Source organism: Lissotriton vulgaris, chromosome 3_1 (genome assembly GCF_964263255.1).
Source record: "Lissotriton vulgaris chromosome 3_1, aLisVul1.2, whole genome shotgun sequence".
Lineage (NCBI taxonomy): Eukaryota > Metazoa > Chordata > Amphibia > Caudata > Salamandridae > Lissotriton > Lissotriton vulgaris.
In genome coordinates, this window is record NC_141689.1 from 1,877,970,270 (window position 1) to 1,877,992,793 (window position 22,524).

Below are 22,524 nucleotides of genomic sequence, written 5' to 3' on the forward strand. Positions count from 1 at the left end.
AAGGCAATTTTGGGAAGCACTTTACAACAATGTTAGGAGTGAAATGTGCAATTTCACTAACCCCAGGGCATATAAAAATCTTTTATAAGGATTTTCCCTATATGTACCCAACACCCTACCCCTTGAACAACTAGGGGAGACCCTGGGGCACCTATCATGCCCAAAGTGTGTAAGTTATTCATTTTTAAGTGCCCCAAATACAAAAGTTGATTTTGGGCACAACTGCCATTTTAAAAGTATGCGTACCCCCGGACCAACACGCCCCAGGGCTGGCTCCAGCTATGTTCCAGGGTGCCCCCCCTGGGACATTGCAGTTTGCAATGGCAGGGCCCTTGTCCAAAAGTAATGCCGTCTCTCGCAGGAGGCGGCGAATCAGCAGGGACTGCGGGGGCATTGGGGCTCCCCCCACGGTCCCAAACGAGTGGCCAGGCCCCGGGGGATAGGGACCCGGGGCCGAAATTGGGCTCGGGAGGTGTGGGGGCTGCTGCTCTCTCTTCCATGAAGCAAAGCAGTATTGCTTTTGTACAAAGCGAGCTGCATGTCAGCAGCTCCCCTTGTCCAAAAGCAATGCCGGCTCCACAGGAGGCGGCAGCCGGCAGGGATGGCAGGGACCGCAGGGGCATTGGGGCTCCCCCCGCGGTCCCCAACCACCACGGTCCCAACAGGCCCCGGGGATGGGATCCCCGGGGCCAAAGCTCGCCCAGGGAAGGGGGCCAAGAAGCCACCCTTCGCATTTGAATTAAAAATTAAAAAATAAATAAAAAACAATGAGGCTGTGCCTCGGGTATGCGCCCCCCCCCTACAAAATTAATAAAAAATAAAGGCTGGGCAGGACCCGAAGGATAGGGTCCCAGGGACAAAATTGGCCCAGTGCAGGAAGGGCCACGCAGCCCCCCTCATGAAAAAAATTATGATTTTTTTTTAAAGAGGCAAAGCCCAGCAGATAGGGTCCCCAGGGCAAAAAATGGCCTCAGGAGTGGGACCGTGCGGCCCCCTCCTATAAATGCGAATATATATATATATATTTTTTTAAATCATTGGCCATGCCCCGGGGATGGGGTCCCCGGGGCTGAAATTGGCTTTGAGAGGGAGCTACACAGCCCCCTTCCTGTTTACAAACAATAAAAAATGTCTCAGGCCCTCAGGGATGGGGTCCTCAGGGCCCCAAAAATATTAAGAGAAGGGGGCAACACAGCCCCCTTCTAAAAAAAAAAAAACAAAAAAAGAGAAGCCAGCATCTCCCTAGATGTCCCTCCCCCTCGCTGCACCACTCTGCAAACGCGCCTCCTGGCGCGTCTGGGTTGGGGGATTAAGTCCCCTTGAATCCTGAGGGTCCTTAGGGGCCAACTAGCCTACCAGGTACCTCCAGTAAGCCCCACACAGTGGGATTGCTGATAGGTGGTCCTAGGCCACACGCCTATTTACACCACTCTGCAAACACACCTCTTGGCGCACTGCTGGTGGGCCGATGAGGTCCTCTTGTGCCCTGAAGACGTCAGGACTGAAGTGGACTTCATCCCCCGAGCAGCAGCGCCAGGAGTGGTGGAAAAAAGAGGGCAGGGCCTCCGACAGCTCTCAGCAATCCAGGTGTGTGGGGCTTACTAGAGGCAACAGAAGGGCTAGGCCCCCAGGGACCCTCTGGAGGCAAGGGGACTTCATCCCCCTACCAAGAGTATGCCAGGAGGTGGGTTTGCAGAGTAGTGGACAAAGCGGGCATGGCCTGTGTCCACCTCTCAGCAATCCCACTGTGTGGGGCTTACTGGAGGTAACAGGTAGGCTAGTTGGCCCCAAACAACTCCCAGCAGCGAAGGGGACTTAAATTCCCTTTAAAGAGTGCACCAGGGAGCACGTTTGCAGGCTGGGGGGCAAATGGGGTGTGTGAACTTACTAATGCTTCTGTGTGGTACTTATTGGAGGTAATAGGAGGAGTAGTTGGCCCCCAAGGATGTCCGTGAGGGCAAACTACCCCTCCTGTTATCTCCACTGAGTCCCACACAGTGGGATTGCTAAGAGGTCTTCGGAGGCCATACCCCCCTTTCTACACCACTCTGCAAATGTGCCTCCTGGCACACTACGGGCTGGGGATAAAGTCCACTTTTCTCCTAAGGGACTTTGGAGGTGAAGAAGCCCTCCTGGTAGCTCCTGTAAGTCCAAAGCAGCGGAATTCCTGAGCACTGGTCGGAGGCGCAGCCCCCCTTCTCCACCACTCTGCAAACTGGACTACCAGTTAAAGAAGCATTTACAATGTAATAGGTCTCGCATTTGCAAGAGTTAGAGCTATTGACGTAAATGTTAACGTTCTTTACAATTTTTGGGCGGAGTGGATATGAGTTGTGTGTAGTGAAATTATATGTTATGCTTTGCAGTGAAATCATGTGGATAGAAAGTTTGTAGTATTTAGTGTATAGGAAATATGTAGAGTGGGATTATGTGGTATGGTAGTCTGTTGTGGAGTGGTAACCTCAGGTTTAGTCTTCCTCATTTACATCGAAGCTAAACAATAAACTCAATGAGACAAACAAAGAAGGAAACACTGACAAGCCCTTCTGGACCTAGTCAGAGGTATGACCAAGGCCACTGGAATTATGTGACGGTTTGGCTGCACCAACTTTCGCACTATTACACATTTGCCACATAATCCATCATCAGCTGCATAATCTGCAGATTTGAACAAAACAAAACCTTGTTTCTAGCTCAAATGGCTCAAATGTTACCAAAAAGGCAGTGACAGTGGTATAGCGTGGTTGAAGGCCCCTTTGCAAACCTAGAATGGTCACCTCTTACTTCTTGCTAAATGTTGGTGTTAGATTGGTACTAATGGTGTACAAACCACTCTTGCTTGTTTTTATGCTGCTCTTGCCTCTTTCTGTACTGCTCTTGCTTTTTTCTATACCTTCTATTTCTTTCTACACTTCTTGCCTCTTCCTGCACCTCTGTTGCTTCTTGCTGCACCCCTCTTGCCTCTTTCTGAACCTCTTGCCTTTTTCTGCACCTCTTTTGCCTCTTTCTGCAACCCTGTTCCCTCTTTCTGCACATCTCATACCTGTTTCTGCAACTCTCTTGCCTCTTTCTACAGTTCTCTTGCCTCTTTCTGCACCTCTGTTGATTCTTTCTGCACCCCTCTTGCCTCTTTCTGCCCCTCTCTTGGTTGTTTCTGTACTGCTCCTGTCTTTCTGCACCGGTCTTGCAAATTTCTGCACCCCTCTGGTCTCTTTCTGCACCCCTCTTCCCTCTTTCTGCACCTCTCTTGCCTCTGTTTGCACCCCCTTGCTTCTTTCTCCACCTCTTTTGCTTTTGTCTGCACTTCTCTTGCCTCTTTATGCACCTCTGGTGGTTCTTTATGCACTGCTCTTGCTTCTTTATGCACCTCTCTTGCAAATTTCTGCACCCCTTTTGCCTCTTTCTGTACCCTTCTTCTCGCTTTCTGCACATCTCTTGACACTGTCTGCTCCCCTGTTCCCTTATTCTGCACCTCTTGTGCCTCTTACCCCAACTCTCTTGCTTCTTTCTGAAATGCTCTCACCTCTTTCTGTATTTAAATGGGAGGTGCCAGCTGTCTGGTTTAAAAGTCTATGTGCTCTTGTGACAGAGGTATATGTCTACTTGTACATATATTCTTACATGTGTTATGCATCTAAAGATGGTAGCTTAAAAAAGTGTGTAACTTCTCCTATAGGTGGTCAAATCTTCTCAGTTCTGCTCTGTCATTCGGTTGCACAGGCAGACATGTCTTATGCAGATATGTGTTATAGAGCCCCTCAAATATACTATTGAATACCCATGTGCCCTGTATTGTGAGCAGAAAGACATGCATACACTTTTTAGTACACAAATTTACAGAGTATGCTGTTTGAAACACAGGTATACAAGTATTTGTATGTTTATTTTCATTTAACATGTCACTAGGTAACAGCATAGACACACATGCATACCTTCACAAACTTGGTCAGACTTACAACAGTGATATGCTTAGGATTGCTGTTTTATATTTGGTATTCCTAACATTCTGAGCATCGATTAATAGTGAACCTTCAAGAGAGAAGTGAGGTTTAAGACATCTTGAAAGAATGATTAGTGATTAGGCTACTTTGTATGAGTCTGTTGTGAGGTACAGTGCAAGGAGGCCTCTTTCTACACATCTGTTGGTTCTTTCTGCACACCTCTTGCTTCTTTCTGCACCTTTCTTCCTCTTTCTGGACTTCTGTTGCCTCTTTTTGCATTTCTCTTGCTACTTTCTGCACCTCTCTTGTCTCTTTTGGCATTTCTCTTGCTTCTTTCTGCGACTTTCTTCCTCATTCTGCACATGTGCTACCTATGTAGGCATAGTTCGGAATTAGCATTAAAAAAAACCTTAGAACTTCACTAAAAAAACAGAGGTTTCAGGGACATTCTAATTAGGAATTAGCATTTTAAAAACCTTAGGAATTCACCTTTAAAACCAGAGGTGTCAGGGAAGTTATAGTAAGGAATTAGGATTTAAAAAACCTTAGAAATTCACTAATAAAAAATCCATAGGTTTCAGGGATGTTAGTTAGGCTGCCATTTCACTCGTACAAAACCAGAGAAATTCAGCTGTTACAGTTCGCTTAGCTAACGATACCTCACGCCCCCTTAATGCACTGCTGATGACGTCGCATCACTGACGCCATCTCAAATAAAATCACTGATGGCATCATCCACTTAATATCTGATGTACTTCTTCACACCTGAATGTAACATTTTATACACCCACTCTAACATACACACTACCATTCTTAAATCCATAGACACACCAGCACCAGCTAGGACATATCCACTCACTGATTCATAGGATTACACACACATCCACTCACTCACCTATACAGTCTCTCATACTCGCAGTCACTCATCAATACAGCCACTGATATAAGCACAAATACACCCATACAGACACTCGCACACCACCACTCACCCATAAAGTTACTCACACACCTACTCAGACACCCAACAAAATCAATCACACTTCTATTTACTCACCTATACTGTTATACACACACCACTTCACTTATTCATACAGATACTAACACATAATTACTCTCTTCTACAATCATGGACAAAAGCACACACATGCACACAGCCACTCTCACAATCACTCACTTCCACACAGTCACTTATATACTCCAACACTCACATACTGTCTTTCACATATGTAGTTACTCCTGCATATACCACTGAGACATCCATTCTCACCAACACAGCCATACACACACTCAGTCACCCATAGAGCCCCTCGCAGATCTTCTCATTAACCCATACACCCAGTAAATCACCCGCTCACACATCCATGCAGGAAGTCACACAACACACAAGCACCCACACAGGTACTCAGACAACCAATCATTAACACATATAGACCCTCATGTAGCTACTCATGAACTCAAGCAGCTACTTACACACTGACAGACTGATACAGACATTCACCCATGCATTCATTGACACATGTTCAATCACTCACTTACACAGTCAACCACCCATTCACTAAACCATCCATTCAGACACTCACACACTGACTCATTCTTCAATACAACTTGGCATAAATATAACATTGTTAAACGTTTTAGAAACACTCACAGGATGATGTCATCAGCGATGTCATTTGAGATGTCATTTGTGTTGTCACTGACCATGTCATGAGTGATTTAATTTGTGACGTAATCAGCAGTGCACTGCGGCGGTGCAAATTGTAGTTCGCTCAGCTAACTATAACAGCCAAATTGTTCTAGTTTCGTACGAGTGAAATGTCAGCCTAACTGTAACGTCCCTAAAACCTGTGTTTTTTTAGTGACAAAAAAATTATATATATATATATATATATATATATATATATATATATATATATATATATATATATCCAACAAAAACAGTTACCCATTAAGGAAAGCCACATCCAGGTAGGTTTCTTTTCTTTCGTTTTTATTTCAACAGGGTTACAGCATTGAGTAGTGAGGGCTTGTCCAAGTACACAGCCTGACGCGTTTCATGCCACAAGGCATTTCTTCAGAGGCAAAACACCAATCAGCGTATGAGCAAATGGCAGTCCAATTTTATATAATCAACCGCCCCAGTGGGCGTCGGTTCGCACTGAGCCTGATGGTACTTGAAGTGCCTTGTAAGGCTTCTGTGAGCTGCTCTTCAATGGCTGATGTTAATAAAATAAAACCACAGTGGGTTAGGAAAGAGTCCCACCTCTCCAATGCTGCACTTTAAGGCACCTGTGACAACGTCCTCTTGTCCATGGAGTGGCAGCAGTTTGGCTCACACTCGGTCCGCGCACCAGCGCGGCAGGGCTTTCCCACGACCGGGACCGGCCGTTTCAAATTAAACAAAAACAGTTACTCATTCAGGAAAGCCACATCCAGGTAGGTTTATTTTCTTTCGTTTTTAATTTCAACAGGGTTACAGCATGGAGAAGTGAGGGCTTGTCCAAGTACACAGCCTGACAGCATTGGAGAGGTGGGACTCTTTCCTAACCCACTGTGATTTTATTTTATTAACAGTGGTTAATCTTTCTAATCGGGAATTATCAACAGTGGAAATTGGAGTACTTCAAAAAGGACTTACAATTTGTTCCACCACAAAGTGGGATTACACGCATAGACTTGTACTGCTATGTGAGAAATTGAAACTGAGGAAGATCCACATGCAATAGACAAGAAGCAAGGAAATAAAGAAAAGAAATAAAGGAACCCCTACAAACATGCTAACTGGAAATGACCTAGAAACGTTAGGGATTTTACATGAATTACAAGGATTACCGATACCGGTTGAGAATCAGGAGGAGGAAGGAGCATTAGAACTCTTGGACCAGGCAGAAATCCAACAATGGAGAAGCAAAAGTATATTCAAAGTGATATCTAAGTTTATAACCAAGACTCCATATGAGGTCATTGATTGCTTCCACGATACAGTCATTAGGGAGTTGGACAATCTTAGAATCAAGACCAAGTAATCTAAAATGAAGTATAATCTCAACAAAAAACAATGGGATGCCCTAACATCCCTAAGAGGGGACACTTCATCAGTCATCAAACCCTCTGATAAGGGGGAAACATAGTGGTATTCAATAAGGAGGACTACCAACGTGAAGCAATATGACTTCTAAAAGACACTAACAGCTATGCACTGATTACAAGAAAACAGTACAACACCAGCGTGGAAGCATTTTACCAGGTGATAGGGAGTTGGAGAGATAAAGGTACTCTGGAAGAAGAAGAGTACAAATTTCTCAAAGTGGATTATCCTATCCTACCAATTTTCTATCACATACCGAAAATTCATAAGAACAGTGAAAGGCCCCCAGGATGATCGATTGTTTCTTCAAATGGGGGTATTTTGAAGAAAACATCTATATATATGTGGATTCAATTAAGTCTTCCTTTGTTAAAGACCTAAGTTCTTATATTCAGGACACTTGTGATTTTATAAGAATCCTACAGGATATACAGTGGGAGGAAGATTTTATTCTGATCACAATGGACATTATCAGTCTTTACACGCGCATCAAACATGAACAAGGATTAAAAGCACTGGAAATGTTTCTGAAAAGCAGACCACTCAAATATTATGAACAAAACATCATGTTGCTACAAATGGTTTCCTTTTGTCTCAATATGCGGTATTATAATCTACCTGAGAGTTTGATTGATGCTAGACACATACACAAATATATATCTATGTGTGTTTATAAAAATAAATCTTCTTGGAAGGCATGAAAAGTGATACAAATAGATATTACAAAATGGCCGCCGTGTAATTCATGAATATGTGAGCAAATGAATGCATTGTCCATAGTTTACGTTCATGCTTAATCTGAGGAATGCTGTCTAATGAGATTTGTTTTGAGAGAGGATTTTTGTAATATAAAGTGAAAAGAAAAAGATGGAAACTGATATTCAGAAAGACCAAACGCATAGGTCTGTGTTGCAAGCAAAAATAAAAGATTGACAGCATCTTGTGCGTGCGCAATGTTCCTTTGGAGGTGTTTAAATATATATATATATATAGTTTTCTATTCTAGCAATGCTAAATAAACAGAGCATAAAAGTAAGAACTTACCGACTTCTGATCTTTCACTGCAGTTACAACACTGGCTTCTCTCCAGTCAAATCTTTTAGGTAAAGGTGTTGCTTTAAAATTCTCTTTTGCATGTGACAAGGGTATTTTGGTAGAAAAGCTTCTTAGGAAGGTTGCTAAAGATAATTTACAAACAAGAAAAATTTTATGCAAGTGCTTCTGAGATACTAGTCACATAACTTTGCAAATGGAAAACTATAATAATAATTTCTTTATTTAGATATATAAAAACATATCTTTAAAAGATTCTTCCAACACATTAAGTACAGTTTTACAGATTAAAAGAATAGAAAAAACTAAATAAAATTTGGCCTTCTTATCAGTGCTTACTGCAACGTGTCAATTTAAAAATTAACACTCCCGGACAATGCAGATGGAGTTAAAGTACATATCATTCTACAGTTATCAGCGAAGCCTTAACCGTTTCCAATTTTTCTAAAATACTGTAAACTTGCTGAACGAATTTGGCCAATTTTATATTTAAAACCGTGTTCTCTAAAGACAGAGCAGCAATAAGGGCGTGCCTACAAGTCCAAACTTCCAGCCTATTCCATTCTGGCCTGAGAAGGCGTCTGCGTTGAAGAATAAAGAAAGGGCATGTACAAAGCACGTGCAGAATAGTTTTATTTGCTGCACCACACCCTCTGCACATTAAATCGTCCCTTTTTCGACGCCATACTGGGAGATTTTGAAGGAAACACCAATCTCCCAATCTAAGGGCGATCAGGCATCGCTTTAGATGATGAGAAAATGTTGTCGAAAGGTAATTGGCCGGGGATAATCGTTTATAAGAGTTGGCTACTGCCCAAGCATGACTGCGTTTCGCAAGAAGAGCTTTATCCATGATCAGGGATTTCAATCTTATACCTTTTTTAATTGTGTTTTTAAAGACAGTCTGGCTTGGATTAAGAGCCCAGAGATCCGCAGTAGACATTTGTTGAATGTGGTCATTTAGGAGGCGGCCAAATGATCCCCCCGGGTTGTTCACACTGATTTCCTTCCAGACTAGGAATTACAGGGTACCTGCTTCTGCCTGTCTTAATTTGTGGATCAGCTTAAGATATGAGCCAACGTTGGAGGCTTCATAATTAATTAAGCCCAGCTCTAGTCTGACCTGTGCTGGCGAGGAAGAACTCGGCAAGTGAAGCAATTTCTTGTAGAGTTTAGTTGTAAGTTTATTTAAGGTATTATTCATTTTACCCTTAAAAATCTCTATGCCATACGAAAGTGTGGGCCCGATCTTTGCTCTAAGCACTTCCAGTAAGGGCAAGACAGTGGGGCCTGAGAGTCTCCTCGATAGCTTAGCCAAGGATACCGATAAAGCTGTAGCCTTGGCTGCAATCACAGTGTTCTGTTTGGTGAAACTGCCCCTGGAGTCCAAATGGACCCCTAAGTATTTGTAAGATTGGCCGATTGAGAGGCTTTCTTTATCTATTGACCAGCCTCCACCGCTGTAGCGTTTTTTGCCAAACGGGACAATCATGTTTTTTTTCATGTTAATTTCTAACTGGTTGTTGGCCGTGTATTGCATTGAGGCATCAAGTAGTCTTTGTAGCCCCACTCTCGTGAGACTGAACAGTGCCAGGTCGTCGGCATATAAGAGATTGCATAATGCCGTACCTCCTACTTTGGGTGGATGGCTGATTACCTTCTCTAGAGTGCTTGACAGCTCAGCAATGAATAGGTTGAAGAGGAGGGGGGCCAGCACGCATCCCTGTTTGACACCACGAAAGGTCGAGATTTTACGGGAGAGATGCGAGCCAGACCCTAACTTCACTCGAACCCATGTGTTGGAATACAGCAGGATGATTGGATTCAGGATGTTGTCTGGAATTCCCCACTGAATAGAACGGCCGCACTGGATAGCAGCGTGATTGGATACCGTGGCATTGAGTAAGGGTACACTCTAATTCCCCAGTTACGCAGTATGGCCTTGTGTTCGAGAAAGGCTCCTGCCCAGCCTACCTGTACAAAAGTTACAACGGTGACCTCAGAGGGTTGGTTTCCTCGTGGGGGAAGGAATTCAATGGATTCAATGCTGTTCGTGTCCAGACCTGCTAGCCCCGTATGCCTTCCACTAATTTCAACAGATTTGATCTGTTAAGTATATCGTGCCGCCCCTTGGATTTGTGTTCAGGGGCTAGTAAAATCCGATGACACAATAGGTCATCGCTTCGCGGCTCTGGTGCATTTGTGGGTCTGAAGACCGGTTCTTCGATTGTTGCATCTGATCTGTTTTCATGTAACTGCTGTGGTGGTCGGAGGGGGACCCGTTTTAATTGTGAAGTGTGACTGATCCGGGTAACTGTGTCATTACAGATAGTTTTAGTAAAACTTCGTTTTAGCGTTGTGTTTTCGTTCCCAGAAAGGGGGAGAGCCGTCAGAGGCCGAAATTTTCCTGTCGCTGTCTCGTGCCTGGTGTTACTTGACCTGGCTGGGCTCACCCTTGTGCTTATTGCGGGATCGCTGCCCTCTGCTATCGCTGCCGGGGCAATTGTAACTAATCTTTGACTCTGAGGACTCCTCGCCAGTTCTTGAGTGGGTAAATCCGGTGCGACTCCATTCGGGGTTATTGTTGGATTTGTCGTTGGTTCCACTGTGCTGGTTTCTATAGAAGATTTTTTATTTTCGGCTATCGAAAAAATGGGAAAGAGATCCTGATGGGCCAAGTTTTAATTAGCCCAGAGTTTGTTTCTGGCTTTGTGTTGACGTTTGCGCTCTCTCTTGCTGCAAGGAGGAATAGGCCCCGGGGGGGCCGGGACTGATGGAGCGGGCGAAGAAGCAGAGCTGTTGTTTCGCCCATCCTCAAATTGGGCATGCTGGATTGTTAGACCAGTTGGTGACGGGAGGGGGCCGTTTTCAACCGTCAAAGTTGGTTTTATTGAAGCGCTCGGAGGGTGACCGTTCATCGATTGAGGGCGGTTCATTGTTCCTGTAATGTCCACTTCTTCTTTGTTTGTTTTTGTATTTTTGTTTCCAAAGTCCTCCGGGGGTTTGTCCAGTTCTTGATGTTTGGGGAGTTGCGGTTTGGCTAACACGTTTCCTACCCTCAGCTGCTTAACTTCCCTGGTGACGGTGGAAAGGCAATCTGGAAGCAGGGAGAGGGAGTCAATGATTGGGGAGCAGCAGCACGTTGGTTGGGCAAAGTTCGCAGATGCTTGCGCCCTTAAAATTAGCGAGTTCAGTTTGTCTCATTTGCCGTCAATCCCCGACGTGAAAAGTGCCAGGGTATTTAGTAAGTCTACCTGCACCTCTAGTTTTACTGAATGGTAGTTGAGTGCGGTCACAGTTTGTTGGAGAGTCTGTAATAATTGTGGCCAGACACTAGTCTTAGTGTCCTCTTTTGTATTAGGTTTTTCATTCGAAGTGAAGCTCGGGCTTGGGGAACTTGGGGTGGTCTTAAAGAAGAGGTACAAATCCAACATGGGTTGGTAGTTTGCTGCCAGCTGCGCTGATTGACTTTGACATGGAGTCCTTGTTTGGCCAGGAGGCGAGAATAACTTGTGTAGAGGACTCAAGTCTGTTGATGCTATTGGTATTTTTGTTATTGGTGGGGTTAACGAGGTTGAAAGTGGGTGACTGCCATTGGATTGCACAGGCCCAGCTTGCCCATGGATTAGCACCGTCGTTATTTGCTGGGGGAGGCCCATAGATGGCTTAGACGGGGTCAAGGACACCGGTCCAGTGACGGAAAGTTGTGAGAGTTGTAGCGGCACAGGGGAAGCCTCTATTGGGCACATGATGTCTTCCAGCTGTAATTGGGGTAGGTGGGCGAGCCCATTGTCATCTGCCAGAGACGTGAAGGGCCTGCCTGGTTGAAAAGGAACAATTTGGGTGTTTTCCCTGTTATGGTTAGTACAAGAAGACCCAAAGATATAGACCTCTGGTGGCTCTTTTGCTGGCATCGTCTCAAATACCCAATTTTGCGCTGGTACTTGGCGATCGAACTCTGAATGGTCCGAGATTGTAGAAGTGGTTACCTCCAAAGTTTGCGGGTGTTGCTCTAATGATTGTATTAGTTCCGCGGTTTTTGATGGAGTCTTTCTAAAAAAGTCCCGTAGGGTTAGGCTTTTGGGTTTTTGAAGTTTTAGTGTATGCTTGGCGTGGACTTGTACCCCAGCTGCGTCTGGTTGCTTGGACTTCCTTCGCTTGGGTGCAGTGTACTTTCTTTCTTTTCCAGATCTCATTGCACCGGAGTGGTCTTGGCTTAGGGCTCTTTTGACTGATCGCAGATCCGGCTCCGCTGCTGCTTTGGTACAGGAACAGGATTGTTGGAGGACCGTTTTCTAGGTTCACTCTTCAGGGGTGACTGCGATGGCATACACTACGTGGTTGCACTCTGTGTGGCTATGTCAATCTGTAGCGGATGGCACCCCCCTGCTCACTTTATCCTGCCCAACCAAACCACCACCCTCTCCTGACCGTGCCCGTAGACACCACTCCGACTCACCACTCCTCTCTAGGTCGCTCAGGCCCTGGGACACTGGAGGTTGCGTGCAGTGCGGCCCCCTGAGAGAAGGCACGCACACCTTGAGACCTAGAGACGGGGTAGGCCGGCAGCGGTAAGCAGGCGAGCGCCGGGCAAGGGGGTCAGGGGGCAGCCGGCTCAGGACAATTGCAAGGGGAGCATCTCCAGGGCTGGCGAACTCCCGTTCGCAAGTCAAATAAGCGGCTGGCAGATGGAGGGGCGGCTGCGGGCAGAGGTTGCGGGACAGACAAGGCACCGCCGACACCAGACCGGAGGTCAGGGAGCGCCCAAAAAGCCAAAAGCCTAAAGCACGGAATGCCTCGAGGACCAAGGGAGCACAGCCGGCGGAGCTAGCAAGCTAGAGAACTCAGTGAGCTCTCAGCATAAGGCGGCTGCATCAACGCTGTCTCGGGGGGGTGGGGGAGATGGGGAGGGAAGCCGCCCGCACACCCGATCGAAAGGAGGGCGGCAATGCGCGAGGCTGCCTCCTCCCGATCGACCCCTACACCCCTAAGCCCCCTTGCGTGAGCTTGTGCCGCCCTAGCGGCCTTACCGGAATCCGCCGCTCTCCGTTCGCTGCTCCACTCGGCTCCTGCCTCACCCTGGTTGACTCAGGCTCCAGCACTGGCACTGGCTCGAACCTCTCGGCGCACGACCTCGGCAGCCTGCCTGCTCCACGTGTAGCCTCTGCACACAAGCTGCGCCTCACTCCTCCACTGACACGCCCACTGACAAGCCTCGTGAGTCACACTGATGGGGCGCGGCCAGAATTACTCCAAAAAAACAGGCAGATGAAAACTATAGTTACGTTGGATGAGGGCAGTTCTACAACATTTCTAAGTAAATAGGTATTGGAGATAAGCATAACATATTTAAATTCTTTATAAGGCCGCACTAGAACCTAAAAGAGAAGCAAGTATACCGCTTTTTAGCAGTAACTACAGTGGAACTAGGTTCAGTGGTAAAATGAAAGGGATAGATCTATATGGAAGAGTGGCTTTGTAGCTCAGAGGCATGGTAGAGACTGATGGTTTGGTCAGGTGAGGATAATTCTAAACAGGGCTGCTGTTTCTAGTGGCTTTTGCTCCGCCAGGCAGTCTGTCAAACTGGTTAAGTAGGCGGCCCAAAGAAAGGTGTTCGAGAGAACCGTAGAGGTTCTGGTCTTGGAACTGGGCCCAGCCAAGGAGAGTCTTTGGGTCTGTGTTTGTGGTGCTGGTCCGTTTGGCACCCTCTTATTCCCTGGCCATTGGGAGCCTGTGGTGTACATGGTTTAAGTTGGTGAGGCCATGCGAGGTCATTCTGCATCGGTTCCACGAGCGTCAGCGGTGTTGCAGCTAAGCAGCTTTAGCAGATGAGGGTTTTATAGAGCACGCACTAGGCTTTGGCAGAACCTGGACCTGTGGCATGTAGTATGTAAAGCATAACATGTAGTATACATTGGAAGAGTTTGTGGAAGGTTAGCTCCAACTCATTCCTTGTTTATTATATACGAAAAAAGACTTTTACGTTTATTCCTAATTGTGTAGCAGCTGGAAATGTTGGGACAGAGCCCAACTATAAAAACGGTCACTGATTTAGAGCAGTGTACATACACTTCTGTTCTGGGGTGGTGTACATTCCTTCTGTTAAGGAGGAGTATATGATGGCTTCAGTTTGCAGTAGTGTGTGTGTGCGTGTGTGTGTCTTTTAATTGAGTCTTTCACCAGAGACTATGCCAGTGATAAAGATCTGATGTGTTTTATTCACAGGGAATAGACACAGTACTGATAAAAACTTTAACAAGCCCTTCCTTTTCTTAAATACTGCAATGAACGGCACAATATTAACATCACAAGCCTTCTCATTTGAACTTATTTTATAGGTGGCGTGTGGATTCAGAAGTGTCGACTAGAATTTTAAGATTAAATATCTGCAGTACTAACATGAAAGTTCAACCAAGCTAGCTTTATCGGTTTTAATGTACTTCAAGTCAATGTAAACAACGTTGAGTTCACACCGTCCTTAACAGAGAGGTACTGAATGTGAAAAGTGTTTAAGCTGTGCTCAGTCAAATGACCCTTTGGTCTCTTTAGTCAGAGGCCCTGAAAGTTGTCTAGTCATGATCACAGAAAGCAATGGTGAGCTCATCACATCTGCAGTGAATGCATTATGCATCCTATTAGTCTTCCTCATTCACATTTATGCTCAATTCTGAGGCGATTCAGCATCTCAAGTGACACATTGTGAACCAAAATATAATTCATTGAGCTCTCCCCCATTAAGCTCATCACCCATAAGTAAAGACCTAAGACAGAATGCATTCTGCATTCTATTGGTTCTGGACAAACAGTAAATAAACAGTTCAGACTTTCATGGTGCGCATTCTTTTTTGGTATTGTTTTATTCTGTCATAGATCTCCTTTAGGCTGCTACTTCTTGGGATACAACATAACGTGTATTTGTAAAGCGCACGTTTACCAAAGGGCATCTTGGCGCTGAATAACAGATGTCTGGGTTCTTGAGCGGAACTGAGCCAGCCTGTGACTGCCTGATGAAGCCCTACATTCGGTGGCAGCACCAATGAGCCAACCTTTTAAGTAAGTGGAATCTGCAGGTTTGGCATCCTTGGAATGGGTGGTTTTGCAATTCCCTTCATTTACCCCTGACCCTGTTAAGAAGTGCATGTGAACAAAAGGAATTAGCCAGAACTGGTGGTGGCAGGCCTGATGTGCAATGAGCTGGACTTCACCCGGGGAACAGAGTCCCCCAAAAATGGTGCAGAGCAGGGAGATAAGGCTTTGGATCTACTGTACAAAATTGCCACAGTAGAGTGGATCCACTGCAAGACCTTGTGAAACTCCAATTGTTCCGTAGATCGGTGGAGGGTGGCACCTGCAAAGACCAGCGCTCTTACTGTCAAATTGTTGTCCTGCTGACATATGGGTGGCCTTTCCCCCGCCCTGGACCCATATCAGTTACTTTTGTGGACTACGAGCCAGAATCATAGCTCCCTGCTTCCAGTACGTGCTACAAGTAAACAGCTTGCAATTCTTGTGTTATGCTTGTATGACTGAGAAAGCCAATAAGAAGAAAGAGAACAATACATTGTATTTCTGCACCTTCCTCCCACTCAACCCTCCTCGTGAAATATGTGCATTTTCTTGTTTCTTGTTTGCACTATTACTCACCACATTTCTCCTGGACAGTGATGTTGTAATCAGATTGTTTGGTGCTTAGTCATAAAGCGAACATTTTCTGCTCTATAAACAGTTGTTAGAATTTATAAAAATATATCTGTCAATAAGAAGCTCGTCAACATTGCAATGCAATAGGACTTGCATTTACGCAAGATCTATTGCATTGCAAACAGCAAAGGGCGAGAAGGCATGGACTGTGGAAGGGGGGGGGGGGTAAAAGGCAGGGGCATTAAAAGAACCTCATTAAAGAAAATAGTGCTCACAATCTAAATAATACAAACCGTGCAGCACTCGAAGTAAAGGGGCAAGTAGCCATGGAAGGATACAAATGATGACATGGACGTCATAAGGAGGGACTAACAAACCAATAAACAAATTGGAAGGCAGAATTTAGGAAGGACAAAGACACGAGCCAATGAAAAAGATGAGCGGGCTTCCCTCACTTAGTAAACTGCCACAGATAAACCCCATAGCAGTGCTTGCGCAATAGCTCAGGGCTCAACCTAACAAGCATTTACAATGCAATGGTCTCTTCTTTGTTAAAGTTAGAAAAATGGCTTTGCTCATGACATTATTTTGTTTTTAAAACATATAAATAAATGGCATTGTCATTTACAATGCCAATAGCTTAGTCTCTCGCAAATGCGAGACCTATTGCATTTGCACCCACACACACACACACACACACACACACACACACACACACACACACACACAGAGCCACACACACCCACCCACCCACATACACAGAGCCAGACACACAGAGCCACACACACAGAGCCAGACACACAGAGCCACACACACAGAGCCATACACACACAGAGCCACACACAGAGCCACACACACAGCCACACAGAGTCCAACACACACACAGAGAGCCTCACACAGAGAGCCACACAGACACACAGAGCCACACACACAGAGCCCAACACACAGAGAGCCACACACACACACACACACAGAGCCACACGCACACACACAGAGCCGCACACACACATAGTCACACACACACAGAGCCACACATACACACAGAGAGCCACATACATAGCCACACACACACACAGAGCCAAAACAGAGCCACACACACAGAGAGCCAAAACAGAGCCACACACACACAGAGAGCCAAAACAGAGACACGCACACACGGAGGGAGCCACACACACACACACACACACACACAGAGCCGCACACACACCGAGAGCCACACACACACACACATAGAGCCACACACAGTCACACACACACAGACACAGAGCCACACACACAGAGCCCAACACACACACACAGGGCCACACACAGAGGGCCACACACACAGAGAGCCACACACACAGAGAGCCACACACACAGAGAGCCGCCACACTCACAGAGAGCCACACTCACAGAGAGCCACACACACAGAGAGTCACACAAACAGAGAGTCACACACACAGAGAGCCACACACTCAGAGAGCCACACAAACAGAGAGCCACACAAACAGAGAGCCACACACACACACACAGAGCCACACACACACACACAGAGCCACACACACACAGAGCTTTCTGCCCAGTAACGCCCCAGGGAACAGAGGCAAGAAAAAACTATCACAAGCAGGGAACAGAGGCAAGAAAAAATGATCATAAGCAGAGAACAGAGGCAAGAAAAAACTATCACAAGCGGAGAACAAAGGCGATCCCAAGCAAGGAACAGAGACGAGAAAATCGAGCACAAGCAGGGAACAGAGGCAACAAAAACAAGCACAATCAGGGAACAGAGGCAAGAAAAGCGAAAAATACCAGCCGGCTTCACCTACCGGCTCGGGGGTGGGTGGGGGGGAGAAGAGTCTCTCTCCGTTGCGCGGCCTGTCTCCCTTCCTCGCTGGTCGGCTCCCTCTTCAGAAGCGGCGGGGGCAGGCACCGGCAGTGTGCCTCGCAACCCCTCCGCAGTAAAACACTCTGTACAGTTATTTGTGCCCATCGAAAGCGGAGGAAACAGAAAAAACGAGGAAACGCGGGAACGACGCGCAGCTCCCCACAATGGCGGCCACGAAAATCTAGCTTAGGGGAACCTCTCTATATTGAACAAGGAAGACAGAACCTAGATGCGGAAGCCCTGCCGGGAGACACTCCAGGGGCCAACATAGTGAGCCGCGCAAAAGCCCACGGTGATGTTTATATCTGAGCCCAGCACATTCGCAGGTGAGAGGGGCAGCGCACGGGCAAGAGTGAGCTGGGTCCTCCGGAGGAGAGCGGGGCCGGCATTTGAGCTGAGCGGCCCAGAGTGGAGTGCTAGGAGATCCCGAGAGGACTCAGCAATGGGGGGCGAAGAGCCTACCGCCTGGCGAGCCGAAGTGACTGGGAGATCGAACCCACTACTGATAAAGACCACCTCCCCAGGACTGGACCCACAAGAGTTGCCCCACGTCCGACATGAGAAGAGGGGCCGACTTCACTGCTGTCCCTCAGGAGTGGGTTGAAGATAAAGGCTGCAAATGTCAACCGGGTGGGCCAGCTGTGGCGTGCAGGGCCCTCCCCATGCCCAGGCACAGAGCAGCAATGACAGAGGACCACCACGTAGTCAGTGGGGCCCAGAGATGAAGAAGCCAACATTAGTTCGATCCTCGCTGCCACGCAAAATGGATGTTGAGTCGGTGGGTGACTTCATGACGTTTGTTTGTTTCTCAACCCTTGGTCACTGTAGCGGACTACGTTAGCCCTTTCAGTAGCAGGGCTCTCAGAGGGGTCAAGTTGTATTGTCTTTCTCCTCCACTCCCGGATAGATATGGAAAACGTTGCTCACCCAATGGGGCGATCGCGTCCATTTCTTCCGATTTGTACATAATTATTGCATTTTAATAATGGACAGCATTTCAGTTTATAACTTGGATAGCATGAGTTGTGTGTGTACATGTGGGTTTGTGTCTTGTGCGTAATAGAATCGGACACTACGATTTAGTGTCCAGTTTCATAAATGATGCCAGTCCGGCAAACCCTGGGAAGCGTTTCACCACCCTAACTTACTCGGCAAACGGGGCCTCCACTGGAGGGGGGTCAAACACCGACCTGCTTCAATAAACCCCAGGGCAGCTGCAGTATGCTGTGTGGTGTGGGGGAGAGCGGTGTATGTATGAGGAGGAAATCTAGCCTCCTGCCACCGCACACTGTGATTAACTCCGAATCGTGCATCCTGTCCCCGCTCTGCGAAACACGCACTCTCTCTCTCTCTCTCTCCACAGAAGTAAGCAGGGGCGGGGGCTGGCAGGGGGGAGGTTCGGCTTCCCCGAGCGGGGGATAAGAGACGGATTACCAGTGAAAGTCTGGGCACACTGGCACCGCTGGAAGCACGCGTGCCAGGTTGCATTTCCCGGGCAGAAGAGGGCGTGTTGCGGCGGAGGCAGAGCTGAGGAGAGCAGTGCAGCTCGTGCATTACTCCCATTCACGGGGCTGCCTTGATTGGGCGCAGGCACACCTGTCACGCTGCACGGGCGACTCACTGACGCTCAACATCGAGGGGAGCTGTGGGGTCGCACTGAGGAGCTGTACTCTGGGACCCAGTGTCGGGGCTGCAGACCTAGTGCCCTCTCCAGTGGGCAGGGGCAGCTTGTTCGTTTTCTACCCTCCATTCCTGCTCCATTTCCTCATTATCCTGTCCTTGCACTATCCATGTCCCATCCATTCCACCATTGCTCCGCTGCTGTACCCCTGGTGTTCTGAAGCGAGAAAAAACCTCATGGAAGTGCTACAAAAACATTGAAGGCAAATCAACATTCTCTGGTGATTGCACCCAGATAGATGCCAGAGCAGCGCAGAGGCAGCATGCGAGACAGCAGTACAGGGAAGAGTGAGCGGGAAACCAAGCAGGAGACAGACCTGAATGAGTGAGTGCAAACCAGACAGCCATCGTCTGGCGAGGCAGCGTAGAAAGAGGAAGAGCCAGATGAGTGGGCACACGATGAGCGGGCAGCGAGGGGAGGCTTGTGTCTGCCGAGTCGTACACACAAACGACAAAGGGACATAAAGAGACAGAGTGCAAGCCCTTGAGGCGGTGGCTTCTTTCTTCGGCTGCCGGCTCCTGCCTTCCACTTACCGGCCTCCGGTGCAGTTGTCCGGCTTTGGGGGAAGCCCTCACGGCCGGACCAATGGCAGGCAGGCTCGGTGATGACGCGACGGGACTCCCGGGCAGCTGGAACCAATCCCAGTGCGGCCCTGGGATGACGAGGAGGGAGTCCCGAACCAATCACTGTGCGGCACAGCGATGCAGCCTCGCCGCAGCTCTTCTCTCGGGGTGAAATAACGAAGGATAGGCTCCCTCGAAATTAATCATATTAAGCACTAAACGGACATGAGGGGTGGGCACCCATCTCTCTTCCCTCCAGAACGGCTCGTTCCGCATTTGTCCGTCACTAAGCCCCGTCTTTTTCAGACTGGGGGGCGTGTTTTTGTTGAGTGACTGAAGACGTCACAGAGAGAAGGACAGCAAAAAACACGCCCCTCAATCCGAAACGGACAGGGCTTAAAGGGACAGACAGAGCTCTTCTCCAATGGCTGGCCGCCGTTTAGGAAGCCAGCCAATGGAGAAGAGCTGGCTCGTTTACCTCCCTACTAGAAGACATAATTTCTCGCCCAGCGAGACTGGGCAAGTGCAGCCTACGCAGGCCGAGACCTAAAAATGAGACAGTGAAGTGGGCTAAAGTAATGAACTCGGCTTTGCTATAGGGAGTGGTCATGTCTGGTGAAGTAACAACCCACCTCAGACTTTAGTAAAGAAGAAGCCATAGATGACAGAATAATAGTCATGCAGAATCAAGGCTTTATAAATTCTTAAGAGATAATGCTCACTCAGCGGCAATGGTAGATGCTTAAAATCTTATAATATTTCAATTAGCAGACAGTAATGCTATCAAAGAACAGAAATTAATGCTACCTTTGAACTCCTCAGGTGACAAATCCGAAAACTGGTTGATTCCATAAAAGGCAGTGTTATTGGCATCAGATGATCGAGACTTGGCATTTAAATGAATTTGTCTTCGTATACTTGCCTGAAAAAATAAAATATTAAGACTCTCAATCTATTAATACCCACAGAGATTTATGAACCAATGTAGATGAGTAAATTAGCCTTTTAAGGTGCTGTTTTCAGATTAATAAAATCATTTTACTAATAACTGTTTCTACCAATAACCGATAAGTAAACACATTCAAAATGTTTGAAGACTCTCCAATAATTGGAACAATGACAAACAGTATTTAGACAGTAAAAACAGCCAACATATCTAAAACATTACATACAAATGCTCATGTGTGTACCTAATCCAAAATGTTGTTTATACATTTGTGAAAGAAAGAATTTGATTTGCTTTTCGGTAGATATACCTTTTATCAACAAACTAAGGGCAAAGTGGAAACGGTTCATCAACTATAAATACATACAGGTTCCTAAGTCAAATGTTTGAGCAAACAAGTTACTTAACCTCAGTAACACTAGCTACAGTTTCCTCACCTTCTGAATATTTCCCTTAGCATCAGAGTAGATCGAGTGCTGGTAGGTGACACCCTATATCTTCACTCTAACACCACTCAGCTCCAAAGATGACATGCAGAGTCTATATAGGCACGACTCCTGCAAGGTGATGCTTTCAAGGTGATGTTTTGACCAACATGGAACTCAATCACAACGACAAACAAGAAAGATGCCTGTGTTCTCATATTTCGTTTGTCTGGGAAGACGGTTGTGTACCGTAGGCTAACACAAAGAGCTTGAAGCTCACTCACATACTACACCGATGGTATGGTGATGAAGAACACTGTGTTGGAGTGGAGGAGAAAGAATTGTAAACATTTAAAAAAAGTGAATAGCAATTAGAGACTCAAACAAAAAGGGACGATCTGGCAAACAAAGCCAAAAGAGTAGAAAACTACCCTTTAACTGTGCCCAGAGCATGAACTTGCCAGGTTAGGGACAAATTAAACAACAAAGTGTCATACATCTTTGCAGATAGACTCCCTTCAGGCAGAGAACCGCACCAAGCCACATTTTTGTCCCAATAACAGGCATATACAGATTTTTGACAAGGGACCCCTGGTTGACAAGAGGACATCTATTGCCTCTGGAAGAAGGTCAAAAGTATTTAGCTGTGGAGGGCGAGGCTTGCGAGCAGCCAAGATGGCCACATTATTTTGAGCTCCGTCGCGTTGCCCGGAGGTCACGCGAAGGATTATGTGACCGAGACCTTCATTGTCTAAAGGAAGTACAGATTCTGGCAACAGAACGAGGAAGGAGTGTTTTTTAGCGGCTCCTGTGCGCTCTTGACAGCACAATCACCGTGCTTGCTGTTACCTCAGGAGCAAACCTCAAAATGGTGACGCGAGCAAAACAAGTGAAACGCTGGTGCTCTACCGATAAGTACTGACTATCGTCTGGTGCTGAATTTCTGCATTGCATTTCAGTCACCTTTTGTTTGATGATATTGCTTTTGCGCATGGCCATACAGATTCATGATCGGAATATCCATTTTCACATCGTTGTGCTCGATGCGCTATTCATTTATTTAATGCCCTCGTAACAGCTATCTTCTGCAGTGGGTACCAGTTTCATCATGCATTTTCTTTATTATGTTTGCCTATTCGAAATACTTATTCCTTCTCTGGATTTTATTTCAATAACTTTACCAGGCATTGAAACCACCATTCTGTTTATGTGGTCTGCCATAGGAAATTGGACTTTCCACTGCTCTTTTAGGCTACTATATTCTGAGTAAAGGTGTGTACGCTGCATTCAGCCTGTCGGTGCGGAGCAGTCAGAGACTTATA

General features: G+C 46.6%; 1 protein-coding gene across 1 annotated transcript in view; it reads right to left on the bottom strand.

The window, feature by feature from the left end:
- The window catches only part of CTSO (cathepsin O), a 159,477-nt gene that overhangs the window by 61,761 nt on the left and 75,192 nt on the right, over window positions 1-22,524 (bottom strand). Inside the window, exons 2-3 of the mRNA XM_086962341.1 lie at window positions 20,639-20,753; window positions 8,074-8,207 (exon numbers count right to left, since the gene is read on the bottom strand). Coding sequence (XP_086818467.1) covers window positions 8,074-8,207; window positions 20,639-20,753 — 249 coding nt within the window. The remainder of the gene's footprint in view (window positions 1-8,073; window positions 8,208-20,638; window positions 20,754-22,524) is intronic.